The following is a 16,788-nucleotide window of genomic DNA, read 5'->3' as shown; positions in this document are numbered from 1 at the left end:
CTGCAGGTCTAAGTGATCCCAACACTTAGGGCTGAAAAGAAGGACCATTGCTTCTCTTCATTGCATTTTTAATAGCGAGGTCAGTGTTACCTGCACTATTTTATTTATATTTTAATAACAACTTCGTTATTTATAAAGCTGATTGTTCTTAATGTTCTAGATTGTAGAATTAACCCCTGAGCAATGGCTTCCTCAAGTGACTCGTATTAAGGATTTCTGGGGGGTCCTAAGAAAGGAACTGTGATGCTCCCAGTCTGCTGGTTACTGCTACAGCTATGACCTAGACACTGAGAAACATCTGATCAGTAGCTGGAATAGAAGAGATTCAGCAGACAAGAAGCAAAAGTAGCAATAAAGGGCATATCAGAAATCTAACATCGGGTTTGGTCAGTTCACAGTGTATACTTATTGACATATACTGTGCTGTATACCATAAACAGTTTCCACTGGCCAACAACAACTTAATAAAGCTGGAAGACCATGTGAGAATGCCTGAGGGAAAAATGTGTGCTCAACTAAAAAAAGAAGAAAAGACGGGATTTTGTCCTGTTCAATCAATACTAGTAAAAGTGAGGTTTGAGTGGGTGAGATGAGAGTTGAAGTTGCGTGTCAGGGCTGGGGTGGCACGGTGACCGAAAGGACCTGGTTTTGATCCCCAACACCACAGAAAGTACGGTTGCATTTCATTTGTGAATGTGCTTCTTCCGGTCCACCCAGTTCTCATTTGCTCTGCACAGCCCACCAGGACAGCTGTTGACTTCAGGAGTTTTATGAATACTCAACAGTCCAGGTTGGTAGTTTAATGTGTAGAGAAGCCAGGCCTCTACCCTGAGCTACACAGAGTTGAATTTCTCCCATTTACAGATAGTTAGAAACAGATTAACTATGTTCTGACTTGCTCACCGTGAAAACTATCGTGATGAGGCAGCAGATAATTTAGGGAGCTATTTGCTTTTTTCGAAGAAGCAGCAATCCTGGAGAGTCATGGGATAGACGTACAGAGTCCAGGAGGCCACTCCAACAGTGATGACGTGGACGGGAACGACTACTCCGAGCAGGTAGGTGGTGAGCTGAGGCTTCTGGTTACAGAGTGGTGGGGCAGTATGGCAACTCAAGTCCGTGGGTATGGTCGTATGGGGAGGTGGGGAGAGCAGTTGGATCTAGTTAGATTTTCATGTGGTAAGATTCTGTTGTCCTGTTAAATCTGTGAGTAATCTCTATCCACCCCATGGGTTTATTGTCACACAACAGGACACTTGGCAAGCACGCAATGGGGAGGAGGAGGAGGGAAGAAGTTCAGAGGGAGGCAGAGAAGCAGAGAAGGTAGAAGAAGAGAGGAGGATCTGACCCAAACAAGCAAGTTAACCACTTACCACACACACAGTGTTTGAGAAGTACTTAGGGGCACGCGGGCAGCGGTGGTGGTGCCTACATATGGACCATGCAGGGCACAACAGAAGGCTCCGCCCACTCCAGCCCCATTACAGTGGGAACTCATGCCCAGAGAAGGGGTTAACCAGAGTCTCTCTGGACATTGACACACTCATCTTGTCATAAATGCAATACCTGCATGTCTTCTCACCTCATCCTGCTGTGTTCTGCATTGCCTGGGGAAAGTGTATTTAATTGTAGCCACTGCATGGAATAAGTCAGTCACTACAAGTGGGGGAGTTCCCCCCACCCACAAACGTGTTGACAGATTTCATTAAAAAATCTCTATAGGATCTAAGTTTCATTTCCATTTGAGAAGTTCAGAGGACACACAGTCCCTTCCCTGGACTCTGGCAAGAAAGCATTTGCTCTTTCTTCTGGTGGGTTCTTTGTCCCTCAGTCTGCCGTGCTCTTCATTCTCTCAGTGTTCCATTACCTCTGTGTACCCCAGTACTCCAGAGGGGCACGTGAGTCTCTGCAGATTCCTTCTTCAGTCCTAAAGGCTAAACTCTAAAAGCCAGAAGGAAAGAGTAGCAGCTATATGTCCCAGAAGATCATCTACCCCCAAGAGAGTCGCTTCTCCAGCACGTCTCCACCCTTGGCTCAGGAGAGTGCTCTGTTTCTTTCTTGTCGAAAACCTTCCTGTCATTCTTCAGCTGACCCACATAGATGGATCATTTCCATCTTTTTTTGCAGATGCCCTGAGGGCAGCACATCCTATGCTTTTTCCCCCAAGGGACTTACCCTTTCCAAAGCTCTTTGGTACAGAGTCCCCTGAAGATGTGACAGGTGAGAAACACCCCTTCTCTGTGTTAGCACTTTCAGTGCCCAGCACACACCCTGTAAGGACAGCCTCGTTCACAACTTCCTTTCTCTGTTGCCTGGGTTTGGTTTGGTTTTGGAACTTAAAGTCAGTCTCCTGCCTCAGCTGGGGAGTGCTGGGGTTGCAGACATGTGCCACTAAGCCTGTCAGCAGCTTTACTGTGTAATGTGTGTAGCTTGAAGGGTGGAGAGCTTCACTGAGCTCTAAATGGGACGCTGCACTTGTGACTTGTGTAACTGAGGACCTCCCTGACTTGTAAGGTGTAGACGTCTGTTCTTCTGCGTTTTCTTTACTTGTCTCAGCAGTGACACCGTGGATTCCAGTAGCCACTCAGTAGCCTTGTGGATTTAGGAATACGCTAGTTTGGGCTCAGTGATTACTGTTGTGTCTGTGGCAAACAGAAAAACCCAAATTACTAGTTTATTTTAATCACTTCAGGTTTGATCACCACTAGCAATTTTTTGATGGAATAAATTAATTCTCAGTGCAAAAAAAGAACAAATCAAATCATTTTTGTCCTTTTTGTTGAGTCACAAAACCAGTTGAAGTCTCTGGACCCTTGTCCATTCAGTGTCTACTTAAATACAATTCACTCCACCGTGAGATGCACTCGGCAGCTTCCTCCACAGATGCTTCTGTCCCCTGCACGGCACCCTGCATGCCTTTTGTGAGCTTGAGAATTGTTACCAGCCAACGAATAACATTCATTTCTTATTTCTACACATCTAGGATGACAGCACGAGCCATAGTGACCACCAAGATCCCATCTCACTAGCTGTGGAGATGGCAGCCGTCAACCACACTATCTTGGCATTGGCCCGGCAGGGAGCCAATGAGATCAAGACAGAGGCCCTGGATGATGACTGATCAGGGAGGATCACACGGTTACTTAGTTTAGACGTAGCACCTTAGCAGACTTTCCTCGGTCCTTAACATGTGTTCTTACAGTATAACTTACAGTTTCTTGTATGTCAGGTAGCCGTTAGGGTCTTGTTCTGTGAAGATGGCATGGTGCCCTCCGCCTTTGCATATACTCTCTCAGTATTAAAATCCCAGTAAGTAATAACCAACCAAACAAACGTCCCTCTCCCAGCCCCCGAGGCTAAAGAAATCTTGCTGCTCCGTCTTAGCATCCCAAGAGAGTGCTTCCAGTTATATAGATAACCCTCGGTTCTCAAGTAGTAGGCTCTGTGTAAAATCTTGGGTACCTTTAGATTCATGTAACACTAGGCTGTACCCTGTTCCTGCCCCAAGACTGACAGGATGCAAGCTGAGGTAGTGGCACAGGACCAACAGACACCATCCAGGAAGTAGCCACGGAGCACAAGGAACACTAGAGCCCCGCCTCAGCCGGAGAGTCATTGATTTCAGCTGCAATAAGCCGTGCCTCCTAGTCACAGCGTGACTAGACTATACTTCTTTGGGTGCTGTGCTAAGAACGTCATTGGAATCCCGAGCTCAGACCTTGGTTAGTGTTAATATGGCCAACACAAACATCCTTTCCTCTCGCAAGCTGTGTGACTTAGTAGATAACATACTGCCTTCTGCCTTTGGGACCACGATCCTAAAATGAAAAAAGACAAAAAAAAAAAAAACACGTTCTGAAAAAGCAGAACCCAGCTTGAGAGCATAGGGGAAAGCATGAGCTGAGTGTCAGATGGATGCTAAGCCCAGTTCTCAGAGCCGCTAAACATTCCACAGCGTGGTGCCAGCCTTCCCGGGAGAGTGCTGGAGATACCATGCAGGTCGCTTTGTCTCCTTGGTGCCCCCTCCCTGCTACCAAACACATCTCTGAGGATAGAGCTGAGGTCAAGTGAGTGAAAGGTCAAGCTTTGTACCCATCACCTGAAGCCTCCCAGGGTTGCTAGAACTCTCCTGGGGACTGTGCTGCCTCGACTGTCACAGATGCAGATCCTTGCCTAGCTAGGGGCAGAAAAAGCAGGGGACATTTACCACTTATATCCTGAGTGTGGGACGCAGCAGGATGTGTTTGCTCTGCTCCCATTACTCTGTCCTTGTGGAGGTGTGAAAGCTATATTGCTATAGGCAATTTATTTAATAATTGGAAGCCATATTGATAATGGATGTGGTAATACTTGTAGTTTAATCTACTTTAAGCGGCAGTAACTAATGGAATTTTTTTCCTTGATCACATATGTAGCACTTTTGTTACTTTTTAAAGATATTTATATTTGATAAATCTTTTTTTCATTTTGAGAACTCAAAATACCAAACAGTGAACTTATGTTATAAAGTCACCCTGCGATCACCTTGTCATCTAGTAGCAAAATGATGAACTATTCATGCATCAAAGGAAATTACATCTGCTGGCCTTGTATGAAAATGATCCTGGCAACCTGATTAAATGACACACTGTCACTGTGGGCAAGAAGAAGCAGCCTTCAGTGTGTTGGCACAGTGTGTGTCTGAGAGAGGCTAAGTGTTTTCTGCCTCATCCCATCTCTCCTGTGTGTCCGACAAAGCCTTGTTTGGAGGGCAGTGTGGAGTGGGCCATTAAGCAGGGCTTCCGTCTTTTTGTCCATTACCTGAACCAATTTCTAAGACAGAAAGTAGGTACTGTCTCCTTAGCTCCTCCTTCACCAAATGTGTTTAACTTCAGAGCTGTTGAGAGAGGAGGGCACACTGACCCTCCTTCTCCCCTTCTTGCTGGCGGATCCTCAGTATCCACAGCACTTAGCTGGTCTTACTGGGGCACACTCTGACTGGATGATCCCTTTAGCTGTCAGTCTTGGTTACATGAATGTGAGGAGTCGTCTTTAAGGGGCCTGAGGATGCCACCCCACCTACGTCTGAGACTTTGAAGAGCACTACTAGGTAGGGCCTGGTCCTGCTCCTGTCTATGGATTTCAGGGGAAACGTGTGTTTTTCCCAGCTCCGAAAACTGAAGTAAAATGGAGCCATCTTCTCTTACTGTAGTACTTGAACCCACAAATTTAAGAGTAGCATTTCTTATTCTCAGGAACGAGCGCCCCACACCTATTTAGAATCTTCCATGGTTTATTTGATTTATTTTATTTCACTTAGGAGATTGCATTGTCTTTCTTTGCTTTTGTTTACTCAGAGGAATATACCTATTGTGTCTTTCCATTGTGGTCGGGTTTTGTCTGCTCATTCTCAGTTGAATCAGAATGAACAGGAGGGGGAACCATATTTTTCTGATGAGCCACATCCATGATTTACCATGAGGTCATTGTAACTGACGATTTCTTTATGGTGCCATTGCTCTTGTCATTTGTTCTCGCTCGCCTTGTCAAGGGAACCAAGGGAACAGACTTCAGCTGTTCCGACAGCTCCAGTTTCTACGGGAACTCTGACTGCAACAGAAAAGCAAACCCTTCTGTTGTCCTAAGACCTTTGAGAGAGAAGAATGCAGCAGGGGATACGGCTGAGGCTGGAGCTGGCTGGTGCAGGCAGTTTCAGCTCTGTGTGACAGTGTGGTGGCCCTGGGAGGGCACAGCTGCCACAGTGGCTGGTCCTGCTGCTGGAGAAACTGCCGCATGCCCACAGACTCACAGCCTTACACCGAACCTGCGCTTTCTGACCCACAGTGGGAATTTGCTTCTTTGGGAACAAGGTTCAAATCTACTATCAGGTGGTTTCCTGGGGGTCACCGGGTTCTACTTTTGTGTCCCGGTCCCTGAGCTCTCGGGATGGCCTCAGAACTGCCACATTCACTCCTCCTTTGGGTGGTAAATCTTTCCTGAAGATTTTCCGGGTTTTAGGTATCAAATTAGAAACTTAAGCCTCCCAGCTGAAAGGAAAAGAGCTGTGCTCTTGCTTGCCTGTCTCTGCTCATACTTCCTCCTGCACTTCTGTGGCCCCGGGGATCTCTGTCAGGAGTTGTGCCTTCTTGACCAATGAAGATGTTGAAGGGAGGGGAGCAGGCATTCAGAGAGTGTGCTGTGGTTTTATTTTTTTCAGGCACTTTGAGTTATTATTGCTGGGTAGGAAGGCAACTTCTCACCTTCTAGTACCTTACATGACGACCTGTTAACAAAGGACCATCTTAAGATATTCCTGCCTATCTAAAGACAGTCGCAGCCAGCAGCAGAGGATAGCCAGGAAGGGCAGTACAGTGCTCTCCTGTGTGCGACTGTGCAGTGCCCTCAGTTCACAACAGCCACACAAGGCAGGCCACAGGTGGAGGGACCTGGGATGGAGAGGCAGACAGCCCCTTGGTTCCGTGACCTTGGAAAGACAAGAGTGAGCTGGAAGCCTGTTTGGACTCCTGTACCCCACTCCAGAGCTCCAGTTCCTGGGAGGTTCATCATTCAGCCACACCTAGTTTTTTAGGAGCAGATACCTGGATTTATTTTCACCTTGTGGGGATAGAATACAGAGAGCTGTGATACAGTCATCTCAGCTCTCTAGCTTTAGGAATTCTTGCTTTAAATTCTTCTTGGCCACAGTCATCAGGCACCAGCGATAGAGGGCCCTAGTCCACCTGGACACTCCGTCTCTCTCCATCCCCTCCTTCCATTTTGTGTCAGCACTACATCTGTCTGGAGCGGACTTCACACGACATTTTCTCTCGTCTGATCACAAGCTTAGTGGGTAGCCTTAGTCCACCTCCAGACTCGAACCCTCCTTCCTCTTTTGGGTAGCCAAAACTCCATTTGCCACGCCCACTTCCTTTGTCTACGCTGAGAATAATCCCCTTTCCACAATGACTTCTCTAGTCTGTTCTAAGAATGTTTCCTTCAAATCTTTATTCTCTCTCATCCCAAAAAGGATTTGGTTAGAAGCAGCATCACTCACTGCATCCCCTTTTATTGTTTTCGAGACAGGGTTTCTCTGTGGAGCCCTGGCTGTCCTAGAACTCACTCTGTAGACCAGAGTTGGCCTAGAATCAGAGACTCACCAGCCTCTGCTTCCCGAGTGCTGAGATTATGGGCAACATTCCCCAGGCGGTGGTGGCTCACGCCTTTTATCCCAGCACTTGGAAGGCAGAGGCAGGCCAACCTCTGTGAGTTCACCACCAGCCTGGTCTACAGATCAAGTTCCAGGACAGACTTTATAGCTACTGAGAAACCCTGTCTCGAGAAGCAAACAAACAAAAAATCCTAAACATTCCCATTTAACTCAACTCTACTTTTATATTATTTTCCTCTTGTTCAAAGAACAACCTGAGTTTTTCCCATGAGCCTCACCAAGTTCCTAGGCAATAACTTTTCTTGTGGTCGGTGGTCTTGTGCTCAGAGGCTCTCTGCCTCCTGCCGTGCATCAGTCTCTGTGCATCTCTGTGACGCCTCCCTATTGCTATCATTATCAGCTATGTTTTACTACTGCGGTCACTGAGGCTGTTCTAAGGCCAGCCAAGTCCACTTACAGCTATACTGAGCCAAACTCATTTTTTACGATTCTCCAAGTGAAGGTTGGATGCATCGATCAGTTCTGCTGTGCGTGTGTTTGAGTGGGAGTGGATTGGGATGCACTGGGGCAGGGGTAGGAATTACACGTGCACAGCATTCCTTTGTGTGCGAGCACATGCTTTGTGTGTGCACAAGTATGCTTACTCGGGATCGGGCCACCAGTTATCAGCCATACTAAATTTAGCAACCTGAGCGAGAGCTCTGAAGACCCTTTAGCAATCATCTCCGTAGCATGTGTTGTGACTGTCATGGTAAGCACCTGGACAACCGTGAGGCTTTCCAGGGAGGCAGCCATGCATGGCCAGCCGCTTTCTAAGGCTGTCATGGTAGCCTGTGCTAAGAACAGGAGCCCTGCCCTGCACATCCTCTTTCATCACACACCCTCCATTTCAGAGATGACCGTCACTTTAAGAGGAGCCTTCATTGCACTAGAGAACTGACGTATGAAGGCAGATTGGTGTTCTGGTTGCAGAAGCTTCTCTCCTACAGAGTGTGTTCCAAAAGGCTTTTCTTAAAACCATTTGTTTCTAAACTGAAGGGCAAACATTATGCTTGCGGCAGATACAGGTCTGACAGATGCTCAGAAATGAAGCCTTGTGCCCATCTATGGACTGTTAGAAACTGAAGTTTGAGAACTGAGAGGTTTCTGTAGCTACTTCATTACACTATTGGGGGGGGGGGGGGGGGGGCTGTTAAGAAAAAAAAATCAGAAAAATCGGCTAGTAACCTGAGTCACCCAGACCTCCACAACACTGATTTTCTTCTTTCACCAAGAGGGAAGGTTCCTTCAGCTGTCTGTCATCTCATCACCAAGGGCCCAGATGTCCTCCCAAGCTGCTTTATCCTTCTTGACATCTATCAGAACTGAATGGAGTTGGTTCCTCTTGGGGGAGATGTGAAAAGTCTTCTTCCACTGGTGGGGTTCCCTCCCAAGACCATCCCGCCCTTCACCACTAGCCCTTGCTAGGAGCAGGTGAACTCTGCTGCCTTCCTTCGCTGCAAGCCCTTTCTGTTTTCAGGCCGAGTACTATTGTTGAGGAACTTGGTGTCCCACTTAGAATACCCAGGAGGCCAGCTCCCCTGACTCCGTGTCCGTCTTCTCTCTCTTTAAATAAGACTGGCTCCATACAGCCATAATTAACTCACAAATCCATGGTGGTGTACTGTGATCAAATGAAGGTTTGGCTGAGTCTTTTTTCGAACTGTAACCATGGTAATTGAGGAGGGAGCGAAGAATGAATATATAAAGTATAATGGCAATTGTTCCGAATGACTGAGTGTCCTCCTGACATGTAATTAGCTGTTTTAGCAGGATGTAGATTGGCATGGTCATAATTAAGAGGATTTCTGTCCTTTATGTGATTGAGAATAGCAAAGCACCCATCCTTGTTCCCTTCAAGCACTAATGCTCCCGAGAACATTGAGAACAACAGCTCAGTAAACCAAAATAATGACATGGGATTCATGGCTCACCCGGGTGAGAAAGGATTGGGAATCATATCCGGTCCAGAATGGACTGCTTTTTGCCTGCATCTGACTTTGAAATTCTCTGAAACCTCTCGTGTCCAGTTTCAACCTAGTCTCCTTTGGCCAGAAACTAGTCTGCAAACTGAGACAGCCTCTCGCAGAGCCTCTGTCTCCATCCTCTCGCCGGTAGCTGGGGCACCTCTCCTGGGGATACCTGCTGCTTTACTGGGCTTCGTGATACTTTTAGGCTTTTCCTTGGAAACTTATTTGCACTGCCATGACCATCAGAAAGTGTCACATGGGAGTTTACAGAGTTGAGTAGTGGTTTCCTTATGGGACCATAAGGCCCAGAACAGATAACATGACAAGAACAGGTACACACAGGAAGGTGTGAGCTCAGGCCCTAGGAGCAGGTGTCGGCACACCCCATCTTGCTCGTGTCAGGCTTGTTTGGCTATTGCACGCCTCCTAGTGATAGTCTGCTGTCAGTGCTGCGTCTTGACCCTTCAGAAGCCCCCCAGTTTGTTTATTTTCCTTGTGTGCCTGTGCCTTCAGGTAGGCGTCATGTAATCCTCCTAGCCTGTGGCGTCCTCATGACCAGGAACTGCAGGAATTGCTAGTCCTCCAGCTGATGCTTAGTTTGTGCTTTTTTTTTTCTTTCTAGTCATCCTTTGCAGGAGCCTTGGTTCAGTTAGAGGAGCAGAAGGGTCCACAGGAATGCCAGCAGCTACCAGTGCTAAGTGGCCTTTTATAAGCTCTCTGCTGCCCGTGAGGCTCAAGACTCCGGTGAGGTTAGTTGGAGTCCATGAGCCCTGTCCTTTCTCAGGCTGGACACTGTGGGTTTGGGTAGTAGCTGTGTGTGTGTCTTCACCCTTTCTACAGAATGTGCCCCTCTCACCGGAACACTAGTCAACCAGGATGCTGGTCTTAGCTCTGTCGTGTGGAGTGGCTGGAGTCGAGTACTTGCCTAGAAAGGTCTAGATCGCCCTCTTCCCTCAGCACACAGACACACAGAGAGTGCGGAAAAGATTCTGTTCATGGCGATGCTTCGGTTTGATTCCTCCAGATACCTTCAGTGAAATGTGCACAGGTCAGACGTGCGCTCCTTGGGACCTTGCTGAGGACAGTGGATTTTGAACCGTCTTACTTCCCCAGCTGCTGAGTGATAGTGGTTATCTACGTTTCAGCTTCTGATTCGATTCTGAAAAGTCACTATTTGGGCTGATTTTGTGATTTGTACGATACGTACTACACACAACAGTACGTAGAGTCTTTGGGGGACCAGAATTGGCATTCAACTAGAAGTCCCTAATGTTACCTGCTTGGGTGCTCCAGGGGGCCACTGGTTAAAAACATACTACCCAAGGTACATAGTCCTATATTCCCACAGATACCCCCACCTTAACACGCAAAACTGGCTTAGTTGTCAAGGACAGTGTAGGTAGTATTTGCCTCTGAATAGCTTTTTTAAAAAAAAAAAAAAACTAATCCCAAAAATGATTATTGTAAGAATCGGAAGATGCTGGCATTTGGGGAATGTGTCATCTTGTTCTGCTGAGGTCACTGCCAACCTGCCTGCTGTTCTCTGGCAGCACTGGGTCACCCCAGTGCCACAGACACTTCTGTCATCCTCTTCTCTGCAGCCTTGTGCTGTGGGGTGCTAGCCCAGCCCTCCCCACTTGCCGGCGGCTGCCCTGAAGCCTGCTCTTTTCAGTTCTTGCAGCACTTAACTCCTGGGACTTGGGCATCATGCTTGAGTTCCCAAGTGTGTGGTGAACACTCCCACGAACCTGCTGTCCCTCTACCACAAGAAAGGGAGGTAGGGGCATTGAGGAATCCAAGGTTCTGGTGTTGGGTATCAGTGCCACGCTGCCATGACCTTGGCTCCTCATCAACACTGACCACCCCATAAGTAAATGCCTGAAGACGTCCCCAAATTTAGGCCTAGAATAAGAACTTTTTAATATTTGGAATCCAGGAATAGAGCAAGCTGCCTCAGGATCACGTGGAGGCTTAGTATTGGTCAGGCACCGAATAAGGGAGATCTTCAGGTTGACCTGTTCCACTCCTCTCCCCACCTTCTTTTCTAGCTCTTTCTCACAAAAGTAGGTTCTCCAAGAGTTGGCTGGGTCACTGTCCTCTTCCCATCTCTTGTCACATCATGGGTAGCCTTAAAGCCCAAGACAATGAAAAGTACTTGAGGAACAAGGCTGAGGGACCCAGCAGGCCAGCTCCTGGAGCTTCTGACACCTTATTACTACACTAGCTGGCCAGAGTGTGTGTGTGTGTGTGGGGGGTCTTAACATTATCCTCATTCTGCCCCCAACACCTTGATTTGGAGAGAAAGAATATGTGTGCCTTTCATTTTGGTATGATCAAGATTTTGCATCTCTGTTGGTGGCCAAAGGTGCCATGGAAATTGTGGAATAAAATCAGTGCCTGATGCCTACCCAGGGCTCAAGACAGAGGCCAGTCCCAGGGACTTGTGTTTGAAGGTTTGTTGCTCCCTCCAGGATTTCGTTTCTCAGTGCTTCCAGGTCAAATCTCTCCAGTCTTGTTTTGTATCTTCCTAAGCCCAGAAACCCCTCCCATTTTGCTTTACTGGAACTAAGAGCCCAGCCTAAACCTGTGAGGCTGTCTGTCCACTCCATGGCTTACTGCGGCCATTAGACTAGAAAACCAAATGGCATTAGAGTTCTATGAACACAAACAGCAGCCACTCTGCTGATGCTTCCTGGGCCCTGTCTGCAGGCGGGGAGGTGCCTGTGGGAGTCGTGTGTGCTGAGTGGAGTGAGTGCTCGTGGCTGCTCTCAGAAAGCAATCCCTTTATCATTTGCCTTGATGCCCATGTTGACTGTACTGAAATCTGTGGGGACCTCATCATGCATCTCTGAAAATGGGCACCAGAAAAACAAAACCAAAGTTCTCAGGGTGGGTAGAGTTTTCCTTCCAAGCACTGGTCATTCTGGCAAGCTTTCTCCTTCCTGCTCTTTGGTTCTCCCACAACACCACTATGAAAGCTCCCTTCTCTGGGTGGTTCTCACAGTGACCCTGAGCAGTGTCAGGGTAGCTGCATCTCATCAGGTGCAGATCAGGGACCACAGTGGCCAGACTGGCCCTGAGCCACTACATAACTTCACTGGCTGCAAGATAGGACACTCTCTACAGGGTGCCAGGAGTGTGGCAGTTGCCTCCCCTGGAAGAGCCTACAGCCTTCTCCGAGATCATGGGCTCAACCTCTCCTCCATGGTGGTCATGGTTGAGTCGAGTCTGCTGTACCTTCCAGGATAAAATTCTCATTTATTTTAAGTGCCTAAGCAAGTTACAAACCTCTGGGACCTGCCGAGAGTTGGCCTGTGCCCTGTGCTGCCCACCAGTGTACCTAGCCTCAGGGTGGGTGTCGTGCACCCGCCATCCACCCAGTGCCCCTGCCATTCTGCCTTCAGAATGGTCACAGGGGCAAGCGAGGGGAGAGGGCTGGCTTTGTCACTGTCTCCTGTGTTCCTTCTGTTGATGTGACTGTGGTCTCGAATCCTAGGTGGATTTTAAGGAATCTACTTAGCTAGGTCTAGCTCAGCAGCTACCGAGTGAAGCAGCAGGCGTGAGACAGCTTTTGCCTGTTAGCACTGGGGGAACATTCCAGCTCAGACGGCTGACAGGCAGGGATCGTGGTTGATAGACCTGTGCCCTTTTGCCACCGTGAGTACTGGAGCCAAAGGCCATCATCAGTAGAGTCGCATTAAGACCCAATGTGCATTTTTCAAAAAGCGTTGTTTCGTTTTGAAAATCAAGTCTAAACTAGATTCAGGCCTTCATTTACATGAGGGATAGGACAGATTAGTGACTGTGCTGTGCTCTGTTTGTCTAACACAGGTGATGAGTGGGACGGGAACAGTCCATATCCAGACACCCGGGGTTTCTTTTGTTCAGACAGTGGGGTAGTGCAAACACTGGTCCTCTGCATGTAACAGGCATGGACGACCTTACCAGTAAAACTGCCTCACCTAGAGAAAGGAAAGCTGTGGGTGAGTGGCCAAGTGGTGATGAAAACGAGGCTCTGTGGAGCATGCCTACCGTGCTGCCCCCAGGGGTGCTGTTACCCACTCCCCTAGATGCAGCACTCATGGCCTCGGGCACCTGCTGGGCCCAGTGAGACTGAGGAATGTCAACCAAATGCATGACTGAGGGGGGACAGCTCTGAGGCAGAGCAAGAGGGTCAGGGTTCTGGGCCCTGACTGGACTTGAACATTCTAGGAAGAGCCGAGTGCTGAGGAGTGGCAGCCACTCCTGTTGGAGCACAGCTGGTGGAGCTCACCGTGGGGCTGGGAACAAGCTGGCACGGCCAGCTGGGAAGTGGAAAGCAGGCTTCTATGTTTGGACCAGACACCAGGGACCCGATGTCTTGAGGTTGCCCGCAGGCATTCAGTGTGGCTGTGTAGGATCCTGCTGGATGGGTGGGGGAAGAGGGCAGAGCGCCCTCCTGGCCTTGGCCATTGTGTGTCTTAGTCTCTGTGTTTTCCTTTGGTGTCTCCTCTGGTCTCTGTCCCCATCTTGTGTGCCATGTATCCCTGAGGGTGTTGCACCTGTGTCTGAGTCTGCTGTAAGGTGTTCAGTCTACCTCAAGGGGTCATCATGGCAAGCTCTGTCCACATGGAATCCTCCTTACATGCCACACACACTGGAATGTATACCGTCCCACCCTATAACCTCCTGACCCCATCTTTTCCGTAATCACCACAGACTCCTAGTGCAAATTGGATGCTGCTTTAAATGTGAAAAAATTGTTCAAAAGCTATAAAATCTGAATGAAAGCTAAAGCTGAATTTATAAGCCTTGTTGCATATGAGCCAAAAGTGCAAAAAGCTCTATATAATGAACTAACCTGCCACTCGTATAAATATAAATATATATAAATATATTAAAACCAGACTGTTCTACAAAATTGTGTATTTGTATTTTTGTGTACGTACAATTTTCTGCTAAGCAGAAGGAGGGTGTAGTATAGGGCGCTGTGAGAAGAGATTTGGTTTGATCCCATTTCTTTGTTACTATTTTTGTTAACATCAGATGCCTGTCTTTGTCTTCTCTGTGTATGACACTGTTTGGAAAGCTGCAGTATCCTTCTTCCTTAGGCCGGAGTCTGTGATGATAAAGCTGGGGTGCAGAGAGGTGTCTTGGCCACCCAAAGAGGGAGCAGGCTTGACTCCCATCGTGCTCCTAGGGAGTCATGAGGCGGCCCTGAGGGAGGGAAGTAGCTGCACCCTGAGGCTAGGCATGGCATTCTGACTTGTCTCTGGAAAGCAAACTCCCCTTCTAGAAACCAACTTCCCAGAAAAGACCACTGGACACTCAAACCCAGGGAGCAAGGGGAACTTCTGTCTGTTGCCCAGGTGGCTCTGCCTGGCGTAGCACCCAGCCCCCTGGCTGTCACTGGGCCATGCACCCCTTCCAGGTAGCTGCTGCCTTTTTAGACAGGGTTACCAGATGCCTCCCTCTCGGAGCTGTCACCTGACCTCCTGCCCTTGATCTGGAGCATCTCAGAACCCACTTTGCCGGTGCTAAACAGGAGAGGGGTTAGAGTGGCTGCCAGTAATGGCCAGAACCAACCCATCGGAGGCCAAGACAAGCTTGGGTGCCTGCCCATGTCCTCCCAGCCCCTCCTGGGCCCGGGTGGAGCCTGCTCTAGGAAGTGATACTGCACCTTCCCAGTAGGACTCGGATTATAACAATGTGTGATGATGACTGTAGCAAGAAGCCCTTGTTTCTAGATGTAAATCGTCAAAGAAACAAGGGCTCTACTGTATTGATTAAATAGTTCCGACGAGTCCTGTTTCATTGTACTCCTATTCTGGATTAGTGCCTTTTGGACAGTAGACTGTTCTGTAATTAAAATGTAGTATACTGCTTTTTTGTACAGTTTTGTTTTAATAAAACTTTTTTTTAATTTGTGTTTATTTTAGTATTGTACCTATTAGAGAATAAAATGTATAACTGAACAAAAGCTGTCCGGGATTTCTTTGGATCCGAATATTTAAGGGGCAGGGGCTGAAGTGGGTACAGGTGTCTGTTCTATGCACCCTCCCTTATGCATTTTTAGGGGTTTGTTTTTGTTTTCTAGTTTGGGGATCAAACCTGAAGTCTCTCACATTCCAGGCAAGAGCCCTGCCCACAGCTCTGCCTTTTAGACTTTGCAAAGGGACGTGGAGCTGGGAGATCCTAGTGCCAGAGCCCAAGCAGAAGAACCTCTGCCGTCACCTGACCCTGGGCGCCATGGTCACCCTAAGGGATCTTTTAGAGTCCCCAAGCCCCCAACCACAGTGGCCCAGTGCCCATGTTTGGAGAGGGCCACCCAGTAAGGCTTCACCCCCAGGATCACAGGCAGGCTTAAGGTGCCATTGCTTTTCAATCTCTCCATTTCCTGTTGTAGCCAGCCCCGTTCTGGGCCTCTTAAAGCAGCCAGCTCCGAAGCTACATCTGGAGGCGCAGGAACAAAGCAGTAGCTTTGTTCTGCTGCTCTGGTTTTCAGTGGTGAGCAGAGCAAGGACCACGTCCCAGCCCTCCCTGTCCCACAGGCAGATCCATTGACCCTCCCTCCTTAGAAGACTGAGAACAACCAGTCTCCCTTTATGGGATGGCATATGGCTCAGCCTACCTCATGGGTCTGCATAGTTTGGCCCTAGCTCCTATTTCAACTTAAGCCTGAGTCTCCTCAGCCTGGGCACATGCACTACATGGCTAAGCATCTCCCTGGCGTACCCCCTCCTCTCTGCATCCAAGAGTGGCTTCCTCAGCCCCTCCAGGCCCTGGCGCTGGCCACACTCCAGGCTCAGGATTGATGCACACGTTCCTTGAGTAACTCAGTAAGCAAAGAGTGGATCAAGTGTGACAGCCACTAGAGCCCATGCCAGGGCTTGGTACAGCCTAGACTCCTGCTCCTGCCAGGTAACAGCAGCCTAGGAAAGATGATGTATCCACCCCACCCCTCACCCATCCAAGGCTGGATCAGTTCCATTCAGAATCCTGCCTCATCTTTCACAGGACTGCCCCTGGCTGCCACACTCCTGTCCCTCTTGGCAGAGCTTATGTCTGAGAATAACTCTGCCGCACTTGGGAATATAAACAAGCCCTGTGCAGACAGAGCTGCCTGTGGCTGTGGCCTTGACCCTGCATTCCCAGGACATTCTACCTACCAGAGTTGGGCAGAATGATGCACTGCCAGGGAGAAAAACACAGCAAGTCCTGTCTGCTGAAAATGGCGCTCCAGGGGAAGCAGAGGCATCCTGGTAAGCAGGCCTAAAGTCAGGTTCCACAGCCCAAAGGGACTTGATCCATCCCTGCTGGCCAGCCACAGCCCTAATTGATGCCTCTTTCCTAAAACAGCTGTTCCAGGGTATGTCCATGTCTGCAGCAGTAGAAGGGCTCTTCGCTCTCTAGTTGAGTCCAGAGTGGGGCCTATCCCACAGGCTGAAGCAGATGGTGACGGCCCTGCCTGACAGCTGAGGACCCGCACATCCACACTGCCACCTGTGCTTAGCTAGCCCTGAAGCCCGGTTACTTCCAAATCTATGGAGCACAGAAGTCTGTGCCCTGGGGCCTGCTGCTCTTTGAACTCCTCTTGTCCATCTTGAAAAGCCCTGGGACCAGCACCAAGGGACAGAACAGTGAGCAAAGCCC

The 16,788-nt window shown here is 48.7% G+C and overlaps 1 protein-coding gene across 12 annotated transcripts in view; it reads left to right on the top strand.

The window, feature by feature from the left end:
• Positions 1 to 15,068, top strand: part of Hmbox1 (homeobox containing 1) — a 135,488-nt gene extending 120,420 nt beyond the window's left edge. The window contains exons 9-11 of one of the 12 annotated variants that reach the window (XM_041672715.1): positions 970 to 1,058; positions 1,252 to 1,323; positions 2,984 to 15,068. In XM_041672715.1, the coding sequence (XP_041528649.1) occupies positions 970 to 1,058; positions 1,252 to 1,323; positions 2,984 to 3,121 (299 nt within the window). In that variant the 3' untranslated portion in view covers positions 3,122 to 15,068. Of the gene's footprint in view, positions 1 to 963; positions 1,059 to 1,251; positions 2,733 to 2,983 lie in introns of those variants that run through there. The other 11 variants (XM_041672711.1, XM_041672772.1, XM_041672706.1 and 8 more) reach the window with 11 other exon arrangements.
• Positions 15,069 to 16,788: the final 1,720 nt, after the last annotated feature.

This window comes from Microtus oregoni, unplaced genomic scaffold (genome assembly GCF_018167655.1).
Source record: "Microtus oregoni isolate MIOR12 unplaced genomic scaffold, Mior012 000001F_ref0000356, whole genome shotgun sequence".
Taxonomy (NCBI): domain Eukaryota; kingdom Metazoa; phylum Chordata; class Mammalia; order Rodentia; family Cricetidae; genus Microtus; species Microtus oregoni.
This window is presented reverse-complemented; position numbering and strand designations above follow the sequence as displayed.